The following is a 23,744-nucleotide window of genomic DNA, read 5'->3' on the forward strand; positions in this document are numbered from 1 at the left end:
CAGGTTGCTCAGACCTCCATCTAGCCTGGTCTTGAATACTTCCAATGATGGCACACCCTGAACTTATTTTATGCCTCCTCACCCTCTTAGTAAAGAATTTCTTTATAATGTCAGATTTAAACCAACTCTCATTTCAAATCCATTCCCCCTTGTCCTGTCACCATGTGCTCTTGTAAATAGTCTCTTTCCATCTTTCTTGTAGGCTCTCTTCAGGTACTGGAAGGCTGCAATTACATAACCCCAAAGTCTTTTTTCCAGGTGGAAAAAATTGCCAATTCTCTAAACCTTTCCTTATACACAAGGTGCTCCATCCCTCCACTCAACTTGGTGGTCCTCCTCTGGACTCACTCCAACAGATCAATGTTCTCCATGGTAATGGATCCCTCAAAAGAAAAAGTGCCATGCAATTCTTTAAAAAGATTCATGCTTTGAAATTGTACATATCCCTCTTTGAGTCATTTCTCATGTAGGTATCAAAGCAAGGACTCTCCAAGAATGATGTGTTAGACTGAGTAAAATATGCACAGAGAGGACAGGGTGCTTAAAGGAGTTAAACATTAACACAGATTGTACTAATAAAAGTTGCAGAGAGAAGTGGTGTGCATTTGAATAAATCTGCACATATGGCAACTGGTATATATTAATTTGGAGTGAAAGCTGAATTTTCAGTTTGTTAGCTATCTCTTTTTATAGTAAATCCATTTTGGCACATTTTGAAGGTGACAGGAATTTGCATCTTATTCAAGTTAATTAGAATCCTAACAGACACCACTTTACCAAGTCAAGACATTGCTATGGCTGGAGGAAAGACAATAGAAAATAAGGCAATCTTTGGAATCACAAATCAGTGATTCCAAAGTGAATTCAGTGTAGGCTAGTAATTCAAAATGGTGAAGAGAAGAGCAGATAAAGCTCCTCAGGTATCAAATAAGCCAGTGTGGCACAGCATTTAAAAGCACTGACCCATGTGCCAGATGAATTTGGCTGGCCTTTTGTTTATTTCCTAAGAATATCACCTCAGAGAATAAGACTTACATTTATGTGTGTATTATTTCTGGAGCAATTTCATTCTTACTTATTGTATATCATAGTATAAATTTTATATATACATTTAAAGAAAAGAAAATGTAATAGGCTTTTTCCCTTTCAATTGTCTTAGAGACTGTCAAACTTGAAGTCCTTTTATAGAATTCAGGCTCAGAATGCATGGAGTAACTTGGAAGAAACCCTGGAAAATAAATTACTGTTTTATAGAGCTTTTTCTACATTTATTTTGTGCTTTTGTTTTATTTGGCATATTTGTTTTTGTATACTAACTCATAAATGTGATTTTATAACCCTTATTTGTACTTTTATGCTATTTTGAATCCAGCAGCTTTATTTGCAATATTGCTGTCTTTTTTTTTGTATAGTTAGTGCTGTCTAATGAACTTATAAATACTTCATTCTACTAGAATTTTAATAATGCCATCTGTTCACTTGATGGAAAATGGCAAAGCACACTGAAGAAACTATTTTTTTTTTCTTCTTGACAGCTGTATTTTTAAAGCTTATGATTTAAGTTTCCAGCATTCTTTTTTTTTGTTAACAGTAGCAATGATTAATATTGGAAACAAAAGGATTTTTTTTTTTGTACAAATCTTACCTTGTTTCTTTAGATGCAGTTTGAGTTTTTTTGATCTGTGTAAACAGTATTTTTTTTTTTACTGGATCTTGTTTTCCACCATGGCAGAAAGTAAAATAATCCTAGAGAGGTCAGTAAAGTACATCACTGTTGGTAGCATCTGACGTCTTTGTCCAAGCTGCTTCCTCATCCTGGCATCTTTGTCCCTCTCTCCCTGCACGTCCTCCTTTTGAAACTGTTTTGAAAGTCTTTTGCTCTTCTTTGTGCTTTCAGTCTTTCTTTATTTAATTATGTTAATGTTTGTGCTTTGAACCACCAGTGTATTATGTAGTTATTAGGCTGTTCTCTTTGGTGTACTGTTTGGTGACTTAATCTCACTCCTGCAGTTAGTTTTCAAAACAAGTGGCCTGATGTCTAGAAATGGTCAGGTCCCCTAGTAGCTCCTGAGGGAATTAGTGCTGCATGTGAAAATTGGATAGCCTGAGTAGATGTCAGACCCAAATGGGTTACTTAACACAGGTGTTTCTGAACTAGGTAGATGTAGTATATGAAGAAGTGTCTAAGTAGCAGTTGTGTCACGGGGTTGTTTTTTCAAATTCCTTATCCAAGTAGTTGTGTGATGCTTGCTTACGTAAGAAACTCGTGTTGGTGTTGACAGAACTCAGTGGCAGGCCTGATGAAGGAAGTTGGGAAGAATGATGCTGTGACTGACAAATTATGAGATTCCTCAATCATGACTTTCAAAACTATTTTGAAGGCATGGTGAGAAGGGACTTAGATTATGAATTACCCTTTTCATACTTGCAGGAATAGATTTCTCGCTTGGTTGCTGGCTCTCAGTGTGTGATCATTAGTAGTTCTCTTAGATTGACAGTTTGGGAGATAGACACAGCTCCTTATCCCAGCAGGTGGCAACTACAGCCGTGCTGAAGAGGTGCAGTTTGCTCTGGTTCCCTTTATTCCATCGACAGTAGTGGTACTTCCACTTTCTCTTACTGCTGTTTTAGATATAGTTTATTAGCTATCCAGCTGATTTCTTTATGTATTTCCTGATTTCTTATTAAGTATTTCAATTAATTTACCATCTCCATTGGATTTTGTTAGTTAAATAAAAAATGCACATGAAAGTAACTTTGTCTTGCATGAACACATGCAGTTCTTGATTTACTCTAAGCTTGTAGATCTGAATTTGCAGTTTTCCTTTGATGTTTCCTTTCTTTTTTTCTTTTTTTTTTTTCCCTTCTGAATTCTGTCTGAAATTTCTGGTTTAATCTCTTCTCTGTGTGAGTGTGTGTCTGAGGGACATTTGCCTTGCAACCCCTAAGGATGGGATGATTTCTGTAAACAAGTCTTTCTCATGTTCCTAATTGCAGAGATACTGTGATTTACCTCCCTTTCTTGTGGTTTAATGATTCAAGGAACTAGATTCTTATGATGGGGACCGTCATCAGTGCCTGGTAGTACAGCCAGCCCTCAGTTTGAAACCTGTGTCAAAGTTTCTGTACTGAAAGCTGGTATGCAGTAGATTTGTTGGCATAGTGGAGCATGCAGGTGTGCTGGTGGGCATACTCAGAAATCATTAGTCCACTGAGGACTGGATTCTACCTGTAAACTTTTGTGGAACCTCTTGGAGAACCAGTCTGGGTCAAAGGATAATCTGGATGCTGATGTGCCAAAGCATTTAATGACCATATCTCCTGACACATGTGGACCACTGGGTGCCAGGACTTTGTGATGTGTTCTGATGTTGGAGTGTCTGATGTTGGCTGTTACAGCATGTCCTCGAGGTTACACAAGACCAGTCAGAGCTATATAAACAGGGCTTCATTGGGAGCATTCTTGTTTTCAGCCAGGGACAACTGGTATTCATCACATTTTTATCTTGTCTTTTAGTAAGCTCACTGTTCAATAGCCTTCCTCAATTACTTCACATAACCTTAATATCTTAGGGTTTCACAAGTGGCTGAGTCTCTACAACTTAGTGAATGATCATTGTCACGTGAGCAGTGAGAATCAGCAGAGTAAATCGACACACCTACTCATCATTGGGGTATTTAACTTTCTTTCATTTCAAGGAATTGGGTACCAGACTGCTTTGGAGATTTTTTTCTTGAAATCATAGTGCATGTATCCCTGCCTAAATCTGGCCTAGCATGTAATACTGCATGTAATACTGCACCTGGTATTAGAGAGAGTTAAAATTTTGCATTTGTTCAAATGTCAGTAGAAGAATACTGAAATCCACAATATCTTGGATTTTTTTGTTGTTGTTGTAGAGCAGCCAAAAAGATAATTTAAATTTTTTTTTCTTGTATCATTCCTGTGAATTATAATTATCTGTCATTATCTTTTTAGAATAAAACTGACTACTTCAGGAATTCATAAGGTGCAGTCATTATCTTTCACAGAGACCTGTCTATAATTTTGTAGTTATATATTCTGTTCCTTTCCACACACTGAAGTTATAATTTTATATATTTTTTATCAGTCTTCTCATTGCAAACAAAATGTTTTACTCACAATGGTGGTACTGATAACTAGTAAATAGTTCAATCTTCTCTTGGGTTCAATCTGTTCATTATGTTAGTGTAACATGCCATTTTTCAAAGACTCCAAAGTCATGAATTATCTGCACATCATTATTCTGTAATATTCAACTCAGTCACTGAGAGCTTGATTATGATTACTAACAAATCAGCTGAAATATCCTGAAAGCAAAAAGGTTTAATTTGTAAATTTTAATCTGTCTTTTTCATCTTCAGGTTTTTTTCCTGATTAATTTAAACATTTTTTCAGTTTCTTGGTTTTCAGTCTCCAGAGTAAAGTAAATAAAATACATCACTAATACAAACGTACCTATGTTGTAGTTACAGTATGGTTTCTTCAGAGGGATTGAAATGATTCCCCTGACATAAATATGTTTCACACTGGATCACTGCACCCTCTCACGTGGTAACCTATCATCTCAAGCTCTAATGATCCCTTACCCTTGTTGACGTTAGCAAACTTTTCCTCTGGGGCATTTTCTTTTGTTTCTTTTGTCAGCTTTCTAAAGAGAAGAAAACTACTCAGTCTTGATTTTTCTGCAAATTCTGAGGATTTTACTGGAAAGTTCAGTAACGTGACAGTTGTTTTCAACGTAGTCAGAGGTGCAGAAAGACAAAAATCAGGCAGGCTGCAGAGCTTCTTGTTCCACTTTTGATTCTCTATAGCGATAAACACTGGAATCTGAAAATTTTAAACAACTTCTTAAGAGTTCAATAGCTTACAGTTTTATTACATGGACACGATTTTCCCTAAAAACCAATCTTTTATGTTCCTAAACTGATGGAGATGAGAATACAGTGATCAAAAAGGTAGGGATGAGAACAAAATAGAAATAATTAAAGGCAAAGTGTTTACTAAAAATGTTAGTATCATATTCTCTGTTTCCCCAGGGTAAGTGAAAGATTACATTCTTCCTAACATATGTAAGATTATTATGTTCTCTTGCTGTCACTGAGCCATATGCAGTATTTCCTGCTCCAGAAGCTGACAATTTACTGAAATTTCTTGGTCTTCTTGGGCCAAAAATATTGAAAGCCTCACTCCATTCCAGGGATGGGAACCTCATGGCACTGAACCGTGTGCCATGAGGCAATCCCTTGCCTCTTTGGGCTCAGAGTGGAGTGTGGGCTGTATATAGATGTTGGGAAAGGAGGAGGAAGTGCCTTTCCTTAAAGTTCTCCAGGCATCTTATCAGTTGGGAAGAGATATTAATGATCTAGGAATAAACAAGCCAAAATCCAGAGGCCCAGCAGGGTCCAAAAGGTATGCATGTTTTTAAAATATCCAAATTTCTTGCATTGGACAAGATCCAGTGAGGTTTTCTCAGGTTGCTGGATCTATGTAGGACCTGCTTCAAGCAGTGTTCTCTTTTAATCATCTCTTTCAGCCCTGAATCACTATACATTACAGAAATGCCATGACATTTAATACAAAAAAGCATTTCTGTTTTTCAATGCATGCTGAAGTAGTTCTATTGATTTTAATGCAATTGCTTAAGGTATATATCTGAGTAGTATTTGAGTCAACAGCAATGTAATATTTTCCTTCTCTTTTATTGCTGAACACAATAAAACTTTCATTTAGAAGTTTGAATTTGGTATTTGAAAAATGTTCAAGAGTGAAGGGACAGCTCTTTTCAGAAGTGAGAGGAGAGATTAGTAGTGATGATGCTGTTTCTTAGATACATTGATCGTGGTAACCTCTAAGGATACCTTATACTTGGCAACCAGGGCTTCTGGAACAAAAACAACAACAACAAAAAAAAAGGCAAAAACCAAATTTGATTTAAAAAGAGTCATTCTGAAATTGTGTTGCTACTGGATGAGAGTCTTCCTTCACCAAACATGCTAACATGACATATAATCAGTTTCAACAGTGCAGCTAGTGGAGTGAAAGCCAGGCAGAATTGTGTGTCTGACAAGAAAAGCAGTAGATATGGGCATAAAGATATAGCTGTGAACTGGTAGGTAAGAAACAATGATAAACTGTTTTACACGCTCTTCAGCCATTGTCTTGTGTCTGCATTCCGGTCATAAACAATGGTGATTGCACCTCGCTGACTGATAATATAGATGAGCTAACCAGTTTAACGCTCTTGTCATTCAACAGCCCTGTTGAATAGGATATGAAGTCATTGGCTAATTACCATAAAACACAATCGTACACTTTCTTGGTAAAGCATATTTGCTGCTGGAAACTATTAAGTTTCTTCCTGATGTTCAGAGCCCAGGTTCCAACATGATTTTTGCTGAGGTATATTAAACTTGAGAGACTTCTATAGCATTTTATGGAGCTTTTAGCAGATGTGGAAATGCCCTCCTTAGATTAGTTTAAATTGCCACATACATTTTACAGTTGAGGATTTTTATGATCATGGATGTGTATGTGTGGAGCATCCATCAGTATGTTTTGTAGTACTAAGCAATTTTGGAAACAGAAGAAAACCCTGGATCTTCCTCATGCTTTTCTGTTCTCACAAGGACTGGTGATACTTTCAGAAGGTGCCTTTTAGAAGTTTTCTGGACAGAATAAGCCATCCTGCAAAATTTACCAGATTTAGGTATGTCTAATGGAGTCAAATGCACAGTCTCCTGTATTCTATTGTGTAGTGCCCTGTTTGCTTATATGCGAAGGAGTGACTTAAAATTTTAGGACACCTGGCAGACAATATGTTTTTCTGCTTACCATCTGCAGTAAAGTCTTGGTTCAGGCCTTATTTATTGTCTGATGCATCATACTTAAGAAGAGGAAAAACTGAACATCCTTTTTCAGGAACTTAAAAATAACAGTGTTGATCTTATTGTTCACGTAAAATAGCTAGAATTCATGTTTTGTCCTGCTTCAGGGAAAGAAACACGGTGTGCCACCAGTGATCAATCTTATGAATATTCCCTTTCAATATCTAGGTCTGTGTTTAAACAAACTAAATTAGTTTTCTGTGAAGTGCTTCTGAATTGTGAGGTGAATCCAGACTGTTGAAAATCAGGAGGGGTGTTCAGGTACCCCTAATGAGATTGTGCATTAAGAAGCAAGAATGTTTTTGTGTGATGACTTGAAATTTCTGTTATGTATGTGTGATAGTTACTGCTTTAGAAAACCCACTCTCAGCTGAGGTATCTTTGAAAGATCCTACAAATGCAGTGGAGACAGAATCTGCCAGATTCAAGATGTCTAAAATAAAGATGCAAATTGCAATTAAAATAGACTGACCAGTTTCATCTGACTGATGCCATTCTACCACAGAGATTAAGTAAACCTGGTAAACTTTATTTCAAGGTGGTGAGATCAGTCTTTAAACAATGTACAGAAATTGATGTGGAATTTCTACTGATCTATAGATGTATGACACTTTTCAAGGTAAAAAAAATCAGCAAATATATCTCTGCTGGTCTAATTGCATTACAAACAACTTGTGTCTTATTATCTGAAGCCTAAAGCAAATTTTGAAAAGAAAAATTATTAGGTCAATCTGACATCTGCTGTGTGGGAAAACATTCCTTAGGAAACTGTGACTGTAGAGCTATCTGGGATCTCAAACAGAATTAATCCTAAGCATTTGTTTGCTGTCATCAACAACATTAGTGTACCAGCAGCAGTATTTAACTACACAGAAAAAAAAAAAAAAAAGAGTGTATGACCAGGGAGAAAGTCGATGTTTTTGCAGAAGAGTTCCTGTGATAAAACTAACTGGGCATTAGAATCATTGCTTCCATGTCTCAAAATGTCATGTCTGAAATGGTGAAAACTTTCTTTGTATTAAAGTTTTCTTTGTGACTGCTCTGGCTTAGCATTTTGCGATTGTCAAAAACTTACTGGTCTTTGTTTTGTTTTTTAAAATGCATGCATAGAAATCCAAATATGAAATGGGATTTTATCTTTTTTTTCATGTGCAAAATGAAATCTGAATTTTTCATATTAAATGAACAGTTACTCAATTTAACACCTCTTCACACACACCCCAACAGAAAGAACCCCAAGCCAAACTAAACCTAGTCTCATTTATCCTGTGCCAAACAAAAAAACTTCGGTGGATTTTTGTTTTCTATCAGTTCTTTTCTTATTTTTTGCTTCTTCCTATCTTTTGTCACTTTTATCACTAGTATGATTTACCCATTTTTCAGTATATATATCATGACTTGGGTAAGAGGATGCAGGGTTGAAGTTAATTTGGAAGATAAGATTGTTAAATTTTTTTTAGGGTACAGTTACCCAGGCAGAGTGAGAGCTAAAACAGGCGGAAAAGTTAAAAGTTAATAGTTAAACAGTGGAAAAGTCAGATAAATGCTGACTACTTTACATGGGGGAAGTAATTTTACACATACAGTGGTGGGGGGGGGGGGAGGAGGTTGTTTTAGTTATAATTTTGAGAGAGATATCAGTATTACAGAATATCAATATTTGAAAATGTTAGTCCAGGGTTCAGTAACTATCAAGAAACATGTAAAATGTTAGCAATTATTCTTTTCAAATAGAGAGAAACTCCCTAAATCATCCCTGTGTCATTCTGTAGGTCCTAGCTGTGTTTTTCTGAGCAGCAGTATTGTCTGTAATTCTGGACTTCCCACCCCAGAAAGATGCAGTGGGACAGTAGAAGTAGGAGTGGTGAGAGTTACCAGCAGCAAATCAGACCAGACATCTCAAACCAGGAAAGACCTAGATGGAGCAGAGAAGGACTTTCTTCAGAGATCTGTAGAATCACAGGCTCCAGGAATAAGGTGAATAGAGAGAATCAGATGAAATACATAGTGCGCAGATTCAAAATAAAATCGTTTTTCTGGTATTATGAACTGTGGAGCTCATAGCATTTTGAGAATGCTAAAGAGTGGTGACTCAGGTTTAATAACCAGCCAAACAAAATCTAACACCCCTCCTACCCCACAAAAGTGTGAGGAAGAAAACCCCATCCTTTAAACAGAAAAGTGTCATTACTGATTGAAGAAATGTTTGATCCGTTGGTTACTGAAAACTGAGAGTACACTCCAAGGAAAGTGTCATGTCATCACTCTGTTTTGTGTTGCTCACATTTCCTGTTGCTCAGTGTCAGAAACCAGGTAATAGGAGAGAGGGATTTTGAGTGTAGCTCTGGCTGTTCTGGTAACTGGTATATAGATTTGTCTAGTTCAGGAAGATAACGTCACTGAAAGTGGCAGAGCATGTGTTGCACGTTGCACTGCAAACAACAGAACTGCCTTAAATAGTCAAATTAATTTTGTCTGCGTTCTGCATGTGTTAATTAGTGGCATATAATTTGACTGGGATTAAGAGGAGACTAAGATTTGCTCATGGTTGTGAAAAATATTATTTTCCTTAGCATCACTCAATTTTGAGGGGAGATCTGTATTGCTATAGAGAATTCTTTCATCAGAAATTGTGTATTAAATGTGTTTGCTAGAAAATCTGAGTTTCTACCTTTATTGTTTAAAAGTTCATTTTAAATGGCAAGATATGAAGAGCCTTTGACAAATACAGTCATATGTATTTTCTGTGAGATTAAATCTATTTCCTGACTTAATTTTAATTTCTGAAGTATAGTAATTTGACTCCTAGGAGCAAATAAAAGGTTACAAATAGTTCTCTTCATGTTTCGAGAAACAACTAACCAACTGGAGGTTTGTAAAGGTGTGTTTAAGATACTTTTGGTGTGGTTAAACTGAAAGTTGGAAACCCCTCCTGTGGAAGATGTGTTCTTGCTGTATAGCTGCACTCTCTGCATTTTCAGAAATATTACTTAATGTTTTAGTTCTGATATTTTACCTGTATTTATTTATATGTATTAAGCTTACTAAAAATGCATAAAAATCTGTTTTCATTTGAAAGGACAAAACATTATAGTTTGTGTGCATATATATATAATCTTGTAATCTATTTTCTTTTAACATGTTATGCCAGATCTCATTAGTGATATTCTTCTTTTCTTATGACTACAAGATTTTTTTTCCACATCCAAAGAAGTCAACAGGACTGGCATCTTTGATATTAGAACAGAGGGTCTAAGTCTGCTCACTAGCTTCCTTGTAGGATGTTGGTGACATATATTTGGTAGCAAGGGCCTTTAATTTGCAGACTATGCAGTACTAACAATACCCTTACTGAATTAGAATATAAATTTCTTGTTTAGCTGGCCGGTGCCAGCTTCCCTCAGGAATTCTGAAATGAATGAAATTTTGTATTCTTATTAAGTTAGGATAGAATTCCTAAATTCTTTATCCTGCTTTAATTGATTTTTAGCTTTAGAAGTTTTTAAAAGATTGTAAATGCAAACCAGTCTCAGGATATTTCAATCACTTGATCAAACCATATAGGAAAGTTTTGTACAAATGTGCAGAAATTGTTTGAAGTTTGTTATCTTGTTCTTCATTCAGTCTGGAAACTTCCTAGAGTGCCTAATTGTTTGGTTTGTTTCCTTTTAGATGAAACGGCTCCTAAAGAAGTCAGCAGGGTAAGTGCTGCTCTGTATCCCCTCTAAAAACAAGTGTTCCACTGTTCTCTTGATATGATTTTTCCATAGACTCTGATCAAGATTTATGTCTATTCCCTGGTTATAGTGGATCTCCAGAGGAAAAAATGCTGTACAGACTGTCTAGAGAACAGTTAATAAGGAAAATAAATATTAAGAACACTTGATTGGCTGTAAATAAATTGAAGGGTATTTTGCATTTAGAGTTCTCCCAGGGCTATTTTCATGATCCAGTTTTAAAAAGGTACTTCATGGAAACCAGGAAATTCATGGGACTTTGAGCATAACATCAGACTATTTAATCAGTGTAACTGCCTCAATAGATGGCAAGCATAGGAAGGGAAGGAAAATGTCCTATTTAATATCTCCCTTTTGAGATGTGGTATGATACAATGATTAAATTTTCTAATTCAAAATATTTTGCCGTGGTCTGCAATGTAAAATCCTAAGAAACCCTATTCAGTAATAGATTCCCAACCCTAGCCCTACATCTGATTGACACTGTGTCCTGCAGAGTATATGAGGACTAATTACAGGGATCTCTTAGGAATGAGTGCCTTTGCTGTGAATGAGAAAAGATCAGTACTGGAGAATCTGTTGGCCCCAGACGGGTGCAGAATCCTGAGGGACCTCATAAAATGGGGGAGTTCTTACAACTTTCCAAAGTGGAATCATAGTCCTGTTTAGCTCTCCTTCTTGCATAAACTTGCATAAATGATTTCATGTTCCCAGGAGAAGCACAATAGTGTCAGGCATATATTAAAAATAGGGCAGGTTGAAAGACTGCAGAAACTGGCTGGATGCTCTTGAGCTCAGTAGAGGTCCTTTGGAAAATGCTGGAATGTGGAAGGAGTGAAGAACTAAGGCTGGTAGTGGAAATCTCAGGTTTTGTAACTCTGCGAGCAGAGGGCTGGGATGAGGGGTTCACCCCACATGTGTCTACAAGAAAGAGATTAAACGTTGTCTAAAAATGAGTTCATTCAAGCAGATGTTTTCCATATGCATGACATGCCATGGACTTGTAAGGGTGTTGAGAATTTAGGTGAAAATTAGTATGTTTTAGTAATTCATCAGTTTTCAACATGGTTTTTGTTCATCCCTCAGTTTGCTATTGTTATGACAGTGAATACCTTTTGTTGTAACCTGGTATTTTTGTTATTAGTATATCTATATATATTGTTTTGATCTCAAAATAACTAAAGATCTGCCTGATAATCTCAGAAGCTCTAATTATGTATGTGGGAAAGTTCCTTTTAATTGTCATTAATTTAGTTGATTAACATTTACCTAAACCTCTGTAAAAGAGAATTACAGAATATATCTTGATTACCACATCTGAGCTATTTAAGGCAAAGAAAACAAGTTCTGAACCCCCAAGTCTGCCTTGCCAGTCACTCCCTGTGTCTCAGACTAGTGTTAGCCATCTCAGCCCCTCAAAGTCATATCTTGTGGCTTAGGATTTCCTAAAGATGGATGGGCTGTCACTTGAAGCCCTGGAATCAGTGGGGTGCAGATGATACTTCAGATGTTCTGAAGTAAACATTTTCTCCCTTGTTTTTTTAGCCATCAATCATTGTGCAGTTGGTATATGTACTGTGCTGCACTACTATTTGGTTTAGCTTTCTTTTTTAAGTACTTGAAGGTGCTCAGGAATACACTATGCTACAAAATAACAGGTTGGTTTGTTTGCTGTAATTTTGAATAATGCCATATATAATAATGCGGACCATTGTAATACATCCTCATTCTTCAGCAGCAGCTCAAACAGATACCAGTTTAAAATATGAACATAAATTAGAATTTAAATTAGGAAAGTTCTGTATGTGAGTAATGTTTTTCAGACAAAAAGACATGTTCACAGTGACTGAAGAGTTATGAGTTTTGAAGTCATTAAGTGTTTCATTTTTAATTCCTGAAAACATCTGCAAGAAGCAGCTTGTATCATAGGGAAGGAAAAATTAAGGTTAGTGAAAGGAAATTTATTGCAGAGTTAAATCACCGATTGCTTTAACAATACCATGTTATCTAGAAAATGAGGTAGGAAAATGCTGAAAAAATCTTTGATTGTTGGAAGGAAATTTTAGTATTTTCAAGGGTTTTATGTTGTAGTTTCACACTTTGAAAATTTAAGAAATTTTGAAATGTAAGTTTTGAAATCCTGTTTATCAGGAACTGCACTTTGAATATATTATCATTTTTAGCTTCTTAGTAGAAAATTTAAATAAATCAGCAAAGTTGATTGTTGGCACTTCATTTCAAGTTTTTGAAAGAAGGGGAGAGGAGAAAGTAGGAGAAAACTTCCACATAATTTAAATTTTGAGAATTGTATAATAGAAAAGAAGAAAAAAAATTCAAAATTTATTATTTTTAATTCTAGTTTACTAATGGCAATTTTCTCAATATTTTGGTGTTCAGAAATTATTTGGAAAGATTTCCTTGTTTGGCCTGATATAGCATCTGAATAGTGGTGGAGGGGAAAGATTTCTTGATTCCTGTAGACAGCTTTTGGCATAAGAGCAGCTGTGGTTACAAAATACCTCATGAGCATCTGTGACCAATGAACCTGTGAACTTTTTTCTCAATACTAGTTTCCAGTGTTTATGAACTATATGTAACTGGGGACAGAATCTCCTTTTTGCATGATGTAGTATTGGGAACATCCTTGGGATTGCTGAGTCTCTTCTGCTCACTTATTGTGCAGATGTGTGTTGGCTGGTCGCATCCATCCTAGCTACACAAGTGGTTTTCTGGGCAGAGGGATTTGAAAAAGAAAACCAACTTTTGAGCTACTTGGATGAAGAAAACTTAAGCTGACTACTTTGCTTTTTTCCTGCTTAATCTGCAAAAGTAACGAAAAGAGAGGAGTGTGAGTTTGAGCACTAAGTGCACAAGTATTCATGCACATCTAGACTAAGGATGTAGTTCTCTGACAACATTAGTGAAAACAGTGTGCTTTGGAGACATGTTATTCTTTTCAGTTGGCAAAAATAACCCCATTCCTTCATGAACTATAGCCAGGATTCTGTTCTACGTGCTGCTGAGTTTCCCGTGATCACTGTGTGCTCTTTTGTACCTCAGGTTCTGAAGTTTAAGTGAAAATACTCAATGTTCCTGATATGATCACGGCAAAATTAGCTGTTCATTTTGCTTAATAACTTTCCATTCCATGTTTACTTGAACAATACTTCCACTGAAGCTGCCTTTTGGCAAGTACCTTTGCTTTGTAAACTCTGGCAATGCCAACAGCAATTCACTTTACAGAAGTTTACCATATAAACACCAGAAAATTATTACCTAGCAAGTGACTCGCTCATTTAGAGTACTTTATTCTTGGAAACAGGAATGATAGTTTAATCCTCTCCTTTCCCCTTTTTGGACTTGCAGTTTTTTGGCAGTTGCCTTGGCACCAGCCAGTGCCCAGCACAATATGTCACTGCCAGTCACAGAATTAGCAAGTGTGTTTTCAGTAAATAGTTGCAGTATTTACATGTATCTTCACTGTGTGACTGATAATAAAGGTTTGGGCTCTTCATGGCCCATTGGCAAAGCAAGCTCATTCCTTGTAGTATCTTCTTATTAAAGATAGGATTAAAATATTTTCACATCATCCCAGAATTGAGAAAAGATTAATAAAAATGTTAGGGGGACTAGAACAAATATAAAAATATATATTTAACCTTTAGAAGTGTTGCAAACGACATTGCACCTATTGTCACGAGAAGATGCTTGTATAAGCTGATGTCTTTAAAAAGAAAACCTTGTGAATACTGTGGTAGTGATAAGCAACAGTGGTAGGAAAATGAAGAAGTTTATTTTTAATGTTGTACACGGTGTCTTTAGAGTGCTTGCAAGTCAAGTATTAGGAGGGAATGTCATTTTATAAAAAGCTTTTTAAAAAGAGGAGCAGTAGTCAGCCTTGTCAAGTTAAACTGAAGCTCATTATGCTGTTTTATTATATAATCTGGAAAGGTGATATAATTGAGATATTCATGAAGTTTTATGAGCCTTACAGTTAATAACAGATTATATGGTTACTTCTATGTAATCATAATGTTCTTTTCTCATAAGTGAAGCCTTTGCTTTTTATAATGTATTTTTTCTATTGTGAAGCAATTTATTTCAGTGTTGCCATTTGGTAACAGGGAAGGAGCTGATGGGAAGGTTGGAATGGACATTAGTGAGTGGGGGCTATGGGGCAAGAAGCTTCTTCTAGGAAAGGTGTTCACCATCTCTCGGAGGCTTGGAAATCAGCTAGATGAAAAGTCTGGGAAATGTGTGCCTTCAAAACTAGTGAGCTCTTTCTGTGCAGAGTAAGGAAGCTGGTTTGCATCATAATAGGGCCTGTGCTGCCAAATGTCATCTCGTATTTTCCCTTTGCTTTTGTCATGAAGGTGTTTGATGAGTGAAGAAAAAATTCATAAATACTTGTGTATGGTGCTGCAATGCTAAACTTTATTTACCATGCAAGTTCTAACCCATGTCCTCTCCAGTCAAAACAAGAAGAATAGACGTCAGACAAATGCGTGTAGGAGCAGTTTTCTCTGAGGCTATGTACAACCATTAAAATTAATCACCTCAGCTAAGTCTGCTCTTTATAGTTGCTTGCTTTCCAGTGTCCAAGTTTAAAGAAAACTGGTTACACCAGCCAAACCCAGTTACCTCTTCTGATTTCTTTTTGAGTTTCCTCTCCAAGCTCATTGCTCCTCTGAAAGCCATCTCTGCACTATAAGTTTGCTCACCACTTTCTTCAGTCCAAGGATTTGACATCCTTTGGGTCAGCATTTCCACTTTGAAACAAGTAGTTTGATTAGCCTTCTGCAAGGTTCGGGGGGGTTTGTGGTTTTTAATTATTTTTTTTTAAATGAAGTCCAGATCCATATTTTTATTTCTTCACATGTGCAGTTTATATGTGTTTTCAGTGTTATTAGAATGTAGTTATCTCGTGGTTTTCTATGCCCCAAAATAACAAACATCAGTTTCCATGCAAGATGGGAACTAGCCATCAATGCAGATAAACAATGCAAAATATTGCAGCCAGTGAAAAATAAGGTCTAGAAAAGGTAGAAGTACACATAAACATCCATGGCAAACATGTATACAACCTATCTCGCTACACATAAAAATGACCTGAATAAATTTTAGTATTGGTTTAATTAAATAGGTTGACTTTTTAAAAAATTGTTATCTTATTTCCCCCCTGCAGCCATTTCTTTCTTTATACCCACTGGTCATCAGAAGTGCCATAACATTATTATAACTAAACGAAAATAATTTCTTGCATTTAAAGAAGTAGGTGATTATTGTGATACTTACAAGTCTGGCCTTCTTTTTTTCTACACTAGATGTCTGAATACTCTTTGTGATAAAGTGTAGTGACACATGGAATGAATATTTTAGGTACTTTTAAACCAAATGTCTCCTACAGGGCTGCCTTTGTCTTCAAGGGACTGGATTTAGTCACCAGTATGTTCCTTTCTAGTTATGCATTCCTTTGTGAGGAAGAAAAAAAAAGGGACACATTAAAGAATATTCTTCAGTTCAAAAAAACCACTTAGTATGTGGGTAAATAAAGTAATAGTGCCAAAATTCTTAAAGGACATATAGTATTTCTTTAAAAAAGATACAAGTAATTGAGTACTGATTATCTTTTCAGAAGATAAGTTATGGATGCAACTGGAAAATTATGTAGAGCAAGTCTCTTAAATCAGGATGGTAACTATGCATTTGGGATTTTTCATAACGCTACCCAAGAGATGGGAAAGCTGATCTATTTCAGGAAAAGGCATCAAATATTTTAGTTTATTTACTTCTTTTTTGTGACTTTTTTTTTTTTTTTTTGAGAAGTATAGAAGTGTTGCTTTTATAATGCAAGCATCAATGGCATTGAGAACTTAGGTATGTACAACCTGTCTTTTTATACTTCTGGTCAAGTATGAAAATACTTAGCATGAAATATTTTGGACTGACATCTCAATCAACTGTTAAGTTAATTCAGATCATTAAGACTTCAAACAAGTGTTCTTCTTTGTTTATTTGGAGGCTTTTTTAGTTCATCTTTAAATTCTTTCCCTGATGACTCCTGTTGCCAAAACTATAGTTTTATAGGAAAGAAAACTTGTGTTGTCTGGAAGTTTATGAGGACATTTTGGTTGTTTTCAGTTCAGCAGCTGGCTTATGTTCTGTAGTGTGCTAATAGAGAAGAGAGGAGCTGTCATTTTAAAGATGACTGAAGAACCTTGGGTGAAATCCAGTCCCTGCCTAAGGACATTCTTTTGTGTAAAATGTTGCACAGAATTACTTGAATTTGTTATCTGCAAGTTTTGATGCTGCCATTGACAGTTTAATTTAGGCAGTTTGAAGAAGCTAGTTATCTAAAATACTAACTGTTGTAACCAGATAGAGAATGTGTGTTTTGAACTCCTGGGTCTGTGCAATGTCCTTGGCCTCTGTGCATCCTTTATTCTTAGTGATTTCACACTGTTTAGGAACTGAAGTTTCTTACAAGAAGCTCTGTTTGCCCCAAAAGATCCTATTCCTGGTCCAGGAATTCCCTCTTACCTGGACAGCTGAGTTCATTTTTTCTTTCCTAAGAATGTCATTTTGATCTCACAAAGCGTGTTTGTTGTTAGGTTTTTTTTTTTTTTTGAGGCTGTTTTTATTGTTGTTTTGTGGTTTATTTTTGTTTCTTGTGGTTTTGGTGGGGTTTTTTTTTTTTGGTTTTTGTTTTGTTTGTTTGACATGTTTCTCTTTGGTTGGTTGGGTTGTTTTTTACTGTTTTTTTCTTTTTACATGTCTTTGATTCAATATATGTCCTCAGTTTCAAGTGCCCCTCCATCTGTCCACAGTGTGGTCCCCTGTGACACCTCTAGGGTGCCTTGCAATTGGATATAATTGCTGTATTAATGAAGGCTTTTTGTTACTGCAAAGGGACTTTTTCTTTCCTGCAAAAGCATAAAATGCCTGTGGCACAGATGCCCTATGAGTGTCAAAGCATGGAAATAATCTTCATTTCAGGGTGGTTTTTTTTTGGTTTTTTTTGGTTTTTTTTTTTAAACTTTAGATATTATATCGTGTACTTGAATATTAGTTTCTCCATGTGTCTGAATTGTTTAGAACGAATACTTAAAATTCATCTCACTCTACAGTATTTCAGTATCTCCTTTAATGTTTATGTTTCTAGCCTCCTTGTTTAGATCTAAGTCACAAAACTATTCTTAAATCACTTGTCATGGGTTGTTGTCTTCTATTGCACTGAAATATTCTAAAGACTAAGAACCATATAACTATTTTTACATAAATCCTGTAAAAACAACCCTATTTTATATTTATGAATTTTATTATGAATATTTATAACACAATTTCCCTTCTTAATTGTTAGTCCATTTTCATAACTTTAAAATATACACAACTACTAGAAATATGATGCTGGTATGATAGTGCTAAACTAGTTTTTAGTCTAGTGGAATTATTTTATGTAATTTCATTGAAATTCAGAATTTTACAGTAAGTATACCAAAGTACTTGTAGACACTGAATCTTAAATAGAAGGAAATCAGCAATGGGAAAAATGAATTAAGAAAAAAATGGATGAGTATTAATAATGTTTAAATTGCAAATTAAGAAACTCTACTTACTCCATATAATAGTGAATATATATATAATAAATACTCCTTTTCCACCAAGTATGTTGAATTTTTTTGAGGAGTTGCTTTCTCAAACTAAGTTTTACACCAAATATGCACAAGTCTGCGTTAGCAACCACATTGGGTAGTGCTTGTACCAGAGTTTCCTGATGACTTACTCAGTGTTTAAATACATGGTTTCATAAAGACTATTGTGGCTTTTCAACCAAACATAATTATGGTTATCCAATATAAAACACCTAGAACCTAATAAAAAAACTCTTTCACTGTACTGTAATAAAAGGAAAACCATTTCACAGCATAGCAGAGTGAATCTTTGTTGATGATTGATCTAAGAATTACTTAATTGTGCATCTGGACAAGCTGTATTCATCTGTCCAGTTGTGGGTGTGCAGATGGTCAGTGCCAGACGCGTGCCACGTAACAATGGCCGGCATTACGCAGCTGCCGTCTCTTCAGTGACACGGGCAATGGTTTGCCCTGCTTACCAAACATTTGCAACATGTGTGGCAGAGGTGAGGATAAAGGGCACATAGCTATTCTATAATTAGTATGCATGTTGAACTGCTGCTTGATTAGAGGGAAAGCAGTTATTCTGCCATGGCTCATTCTGATGATGCGTTCTCTTAACGTATTAGCTTTAACCTTTGAGGATTTGATTTAAATCCTGACTGTGCGTCACAGACGAAAAGATGTGTATTCATTTCCAAGTTCTGAGAAGGCATTTTTCCACATGATAAAGTGCATGTGTGCTTGATTAGCTGTTGTTGCTTTAGGGTATGTGGCTACACATACTTTTGCAGACTGGGGTTAGCACATCTGAATAGTGTAGACTCTTGTTCACCATTTTCCTGCTTTACGGCTACTTATGGCTACAGATTCTAAGTATAAAACCTCCACTTGCATGAAACTATGCAATTGTTTTCTCCCTTTGAATAACACAAGAGTAAATGTGGGACACAACAGAGGGCAGGCAGTGGAAGCTTGCCAGCTGCCATATGGTACTAATATTGGCAGTGGCATGCTGTATTGTAAACTCAAGACCTGCAGTAGTTTATGCATTTATGCAGTGTGACCTTACATCGTTGTCAAAATGTATAACCATCGCATCATTTTACAGAAAGAATTATGAAGTGTCAGGTTTGTTACACATTAAGAATATTTGGACAGCCTAGGACTTAAATGTTCTAATACATCCATGTGGAGCAATAGATTAGTAGATTAAGAAGAGGTCATGGCAGAGATTGTATATTCTCAGGAACCATTTTAAAGTCAAGATTAAGGTTAGCTGAATTTAAAGAAACTGGGAATTGATATTATCCAGCAAACACTTTTAATTTTTTAAATTTTTTTTAAATTTTTTTAATTAAAAGTGTTTCTGTGGTTTCTGGAGATTTTTGGTTTTTTTTGAGATGAAGCATCAAAATGTATCCTAAACATATATCTTTACATGCTCTCTATTCCTGACATAGTGTGTTGTATGCATGAAAATAAGAGGGGGAATAAAAATCATATAATGAAATACATTGTGTAAGTTACATGCTTAATCCATCAGTAAGTGTCACATCTAGAGGTTTACCCACATTTACAGACAGAGAAGATCTAGAAAGATATTGAGCAGTTACATATATGCCCATAAACATTGGACTGGTAGTGGGCTAAACTGTGATACTCTGAACATTTATGGTATTTTCCATTGTTGTTTATATTAGTCTGATCTATATTAAACTTGGCTCTGACGTATGAATGAGCAGAAGAGTAAGCCTTAGTCTTTCAAGCAACATTAATTTGTCTAAATATCACCAGATTAATTTTTAGTTTAAGCAATGTAATTTACTGCATCATGGAGTTCAGTAAGTAATTGACCATATTACTTTATTCAGTTTCCACATTACCAGTTTTGGGCAGGGTAATGAATCTTTACTTAGTGCCAAGTATTGCTTCCTGTGAAATTATTGTTCATGATGCTGTCATGCTACACATACACATTTAGTGCTGTTTTTAACAGCCCTTCAGAACTTGGGAAATGGATAAACAAATGCAGCTGGGGCCCTGAAGGGAGGCTGCATCTCCTTTCCTGTGAGATTTTAACCATATCATGCTGTTCCATCATACCAGCAATCAGCACCCCATGGCTTCCATCTAAATATCCTAACTGATTTGTAATCTGCCAACAGATTTGATTTGTGTCTGCCATCATCAGTTGAAACAAATGCCTATGATGCCACAGTGGCTGGCATGATTTTGCTTTGTGATTTTTGTCCTTCACTTGGTTGATGTTAATTGCTTCTGTATTTGAAAGGCTGAGCTTCCTGAGTTACCACCACCTGAAAGCTCTGGTGCTTGGCACAGTTCTGTCATTTGGCACATGAATCTGAGGTGGAAGATGCTAGCTAAGGCAGTTGCTTGCTTCCTTTCCTGATGGACTAGAAGCTTAAAAGGAAGGAGTTGAAGCCTACTGTGGATGTAACAGTCTGGTCAGAGAGAGAGAAAGCTAGATAAGCTTTCCCATGAATTGGTCTGAGGGAGTGGGAGAGAAAGAATTGTAAACAATCCACAGGTGTTTTGTGATAAGCTGTTTTACCCATAAGGTTGTTTACAGATGGGTGGTTTCTTAATTAACCAATGGTGACAGTGTTTTGATTAAAGGACCAATCAGGTCCACTTGTATAGGCTATAAAAAGGAATGGGTTTCCTAAGAAAGTGAATTAGCCTTCTGATTGCTTTTGGAATCTGTGTCATCTCTGACTCAATGGTGACAGTCTACTTACTTGATAATTGTCATCTCTCTCATTTTCTTTAGACGTTGTCCATGACCCTGGCTCAATTTAGATGATTATTAATTGTTCAGTGATGTTCTCAATGTGCTTTGAACAAATGTCTAATGAACAGAGGGTGGAGTGTTGTGCCTCTTGCTTAGCAGTGACCTTGCTCTTCAGGCAGCTGGATTAGGACAGCTCTACTTGGCTCAGTACTGAAATCTTAACATATTACTTTTAATGAATTTGTATGTTTCAAACCTGCAAAATGCATCTCAGTTATTTTAAAATGTTCTCATCTTTGCTTCCATAGTACCAGGATACGAATATGCAAGGCGTAGTGTACGAATTAAACAGCTACATAGAGCAGCGCCTGGATACAGGAGGAGATAACCAACTGCTTCTGTATGAACTGAGCAGCATCATTAAAATAGGTAAGAAGGAGAATCAGATGTGTCTGAGCTGTTACTCAGCATCAGTGCACAGCACAATTTTTCTTACGTGGTTTAATTAATAAAGCCAGGTACTTAGGGATAACAGTGTTCCCATTGGATGTTCTCTCAGTGTGAACTTACTTCACCTTCTGTCCCTCAGTGAATCCCTATCTGCACTTGAGTGAATTTCATCTTTGGAGCGAGTTGCGTATCCAATTGCAATATTAAAGTTTCACGTTAAATGAACTAAAGAGTCAACTATTCTGGTTATGATGGTGTTGCAATTTTAATAGTAAAAGTAAGAAAAAAAAAAAACTATCAGTAATATCACTGCGTACTTAAACTCCTTTTGAAACAATTGAAATGTCACTGGAAGAAGGCATATCTTTTGCGTGATCACAAACTCAGTTGTTTAACTATTTTTTTCTATCTGATCTAAGTACCTTTTATTGGTAAGAAAATACTGCATATGATCAAAAGTTAAAAATGTAAAACAAACACAACACTCTCAATAACAATATAAGTGTAATTTGGCTTCTTTTTAGCCAGAGTGGATGTACTCAGACTTCAGTAGGAAGTGTCACAGTAGATTTCAGTCAGCTCTTTAGAAAGGGTTTACTGTCCCAGCTACTTCATAATTTTGTAATGATGAGTAATAGTTCTGGTTTGTATATATGGCGTTTTAAAAGAACTTTTTCTGTGCTGATTTTGCTTAGGCTGTTATTTGGATATTGATGTCCAACTCACTGCAAATCAAATTTTTTAATAAACAGCAAGTGAGACTTGACTATACAGAGTGCTTATGTATTACATTTTTTTTTCTTTTGTATAGCAGACAGGAGGGTTTTTTATGTATTATTTCCTTTACAGTACTCATTTGCCTTGTAGGTCAATATACTTAGGTACTACAGCTGAAGGATTTAAAATCTGATTGCAAATTACTGTGCCCTTAACTCTTAATAGTTCTGCAGAGTTGTCAACAAGAAAGTAACTACACAGTGGAACTTTTTTCCTTTTCTTAAAGAAATTAAGAAAGCCATTTGATTTGATTGCACATAAGTAAATTTTTTTTCCCCTGAAATGTACTAAAATTATTTTTGAATTGATTCATAAAACAATAGGTACTAGATATGCCTTTTTACTCTCTTTTTAGAATGTTTATTAACCTTAGGAAAGACACATGATTCAAGCCTGCTGCTTAAAGCAGGGTAGAAAACATTTTCTGCTTCTGTTCTGATTTTGAGGATAAGTTATGATAGTTCATTGACTCTAAGCTTTTGAGAGTTTAAGGAACTTGACTTTACCCTCTTTCATACCACACTCTGAATCTGGCAGAAATCTATAAACTTTCTGGTGAGTGTCACTATTTTTAATATGGGCTAGGTGCAGAAAATAGAAGCCGTTTGTTTGGAAACACATTTTTATAGCACTATTTGTAACTCCTCATTTTCCCATGATTTTCTCTCTTAAGGCAAGGACAAATATAGCTTAACATTTACAACTGGCATTTATATTACTCATAGAAATTGTAGTGGTATCTGACATTATATTGTAAATACACTTTTTAATGTTACTTTTATTGTATGAATTAATTTGCTTTTACAGACATTAGGCCTTGGAGTATAGATGTATAAAGAAGTTGTTTCTCATTATCTTTTAAAATGCTGCAAATGGCAATGAAGAAAGCAAGAACTCTGTGGTACCTCTAACTTTATAGCCTCTTGGAAGTTTTAGGGAACACAGCAGAAGACCTTAACTTTTCAAATGGCAGACGTTTTTCCTAAGTGGAATTGAGTCTGTGGTTTCACCTCCATGATATTGTATAAGTTTGATTTATCCCTGTAAGTACAATTATTTCTTTTGTTATTGCTTTGACAGCTACAAAAGCTGATGGATTTGCACTATATTTCCTGGGAGAATGCAATAATGTAAGTATACTGGATTAAAATGCTGCTTTTCTGTACGTTCAAAAGTATGTTTTCTAATATAATAATGGTGGTAATGAAAAAAAATATTCTCTGCATTTAGATCCTTGGTATTTTTTGGGTTTTTTTTTATGATTTGGCGGTAATGCTATTGTTTCTCTGACTCTGGAAGCTTAACTTGTGATTTAACCCTATTGCTAATTGTCTTTAAGAAACAGAAAACTTAACTTAGATTTAATGTCTGCATAGCCTTTTCTTTGCATCTAGTTATCTCCCTGATTTTTTTAAATGTTAATTGTCAGCTGCAACTTGATAGTGAGGTAATGTAGGTTTCAGATGTAGATTCTAGTTGGCA

General features: G+C 35.7%; 1 protein-coding gene across 2 annotated transcripts in view; it reads left to right on the forward strand.

The window, feature by feature from the left end:
* The window catches only part of PDE10A (phosphodiesterase 10A), a 164,904-nt gene that overhangs the window by 89,904 nt on the left and 51,256 nt on the right, over nt 1-23,744 (forward strand). For both annotated transcript variants that reach the window (XM_053974341.1, XM_053974343.1), the window contains 3 exons: nt 10,582-10,610; nt 21,344-21,464; nt 23,343-23,392. In XM_053974341.1, coding sequence (XP_053830316.1) covers nt 10,582-10,610; nt 21,344-21,464; nt 23,343-23,392 — 200 coding nt within the window. The remainder of the gene's footprint in view (nt 1-10,581; nt 10,611-21,343; nt 21,465-23,342; nt 23,393-23,744) is intronic.

This window comes from Vidua macroura, chromosome 3 (genome assembly GCF_024509145.1).
Source record: "Vidua macroura isolate BioBank_ID:100142 chromosome 3, ASM2450914v1, whole genome shotgun sequence".
Lineage (NCBI taxonomy): Eukaryota > Metazoa > Chordata > Aves > Passeriformes > Viduidae > Vidua > Vidua macroura.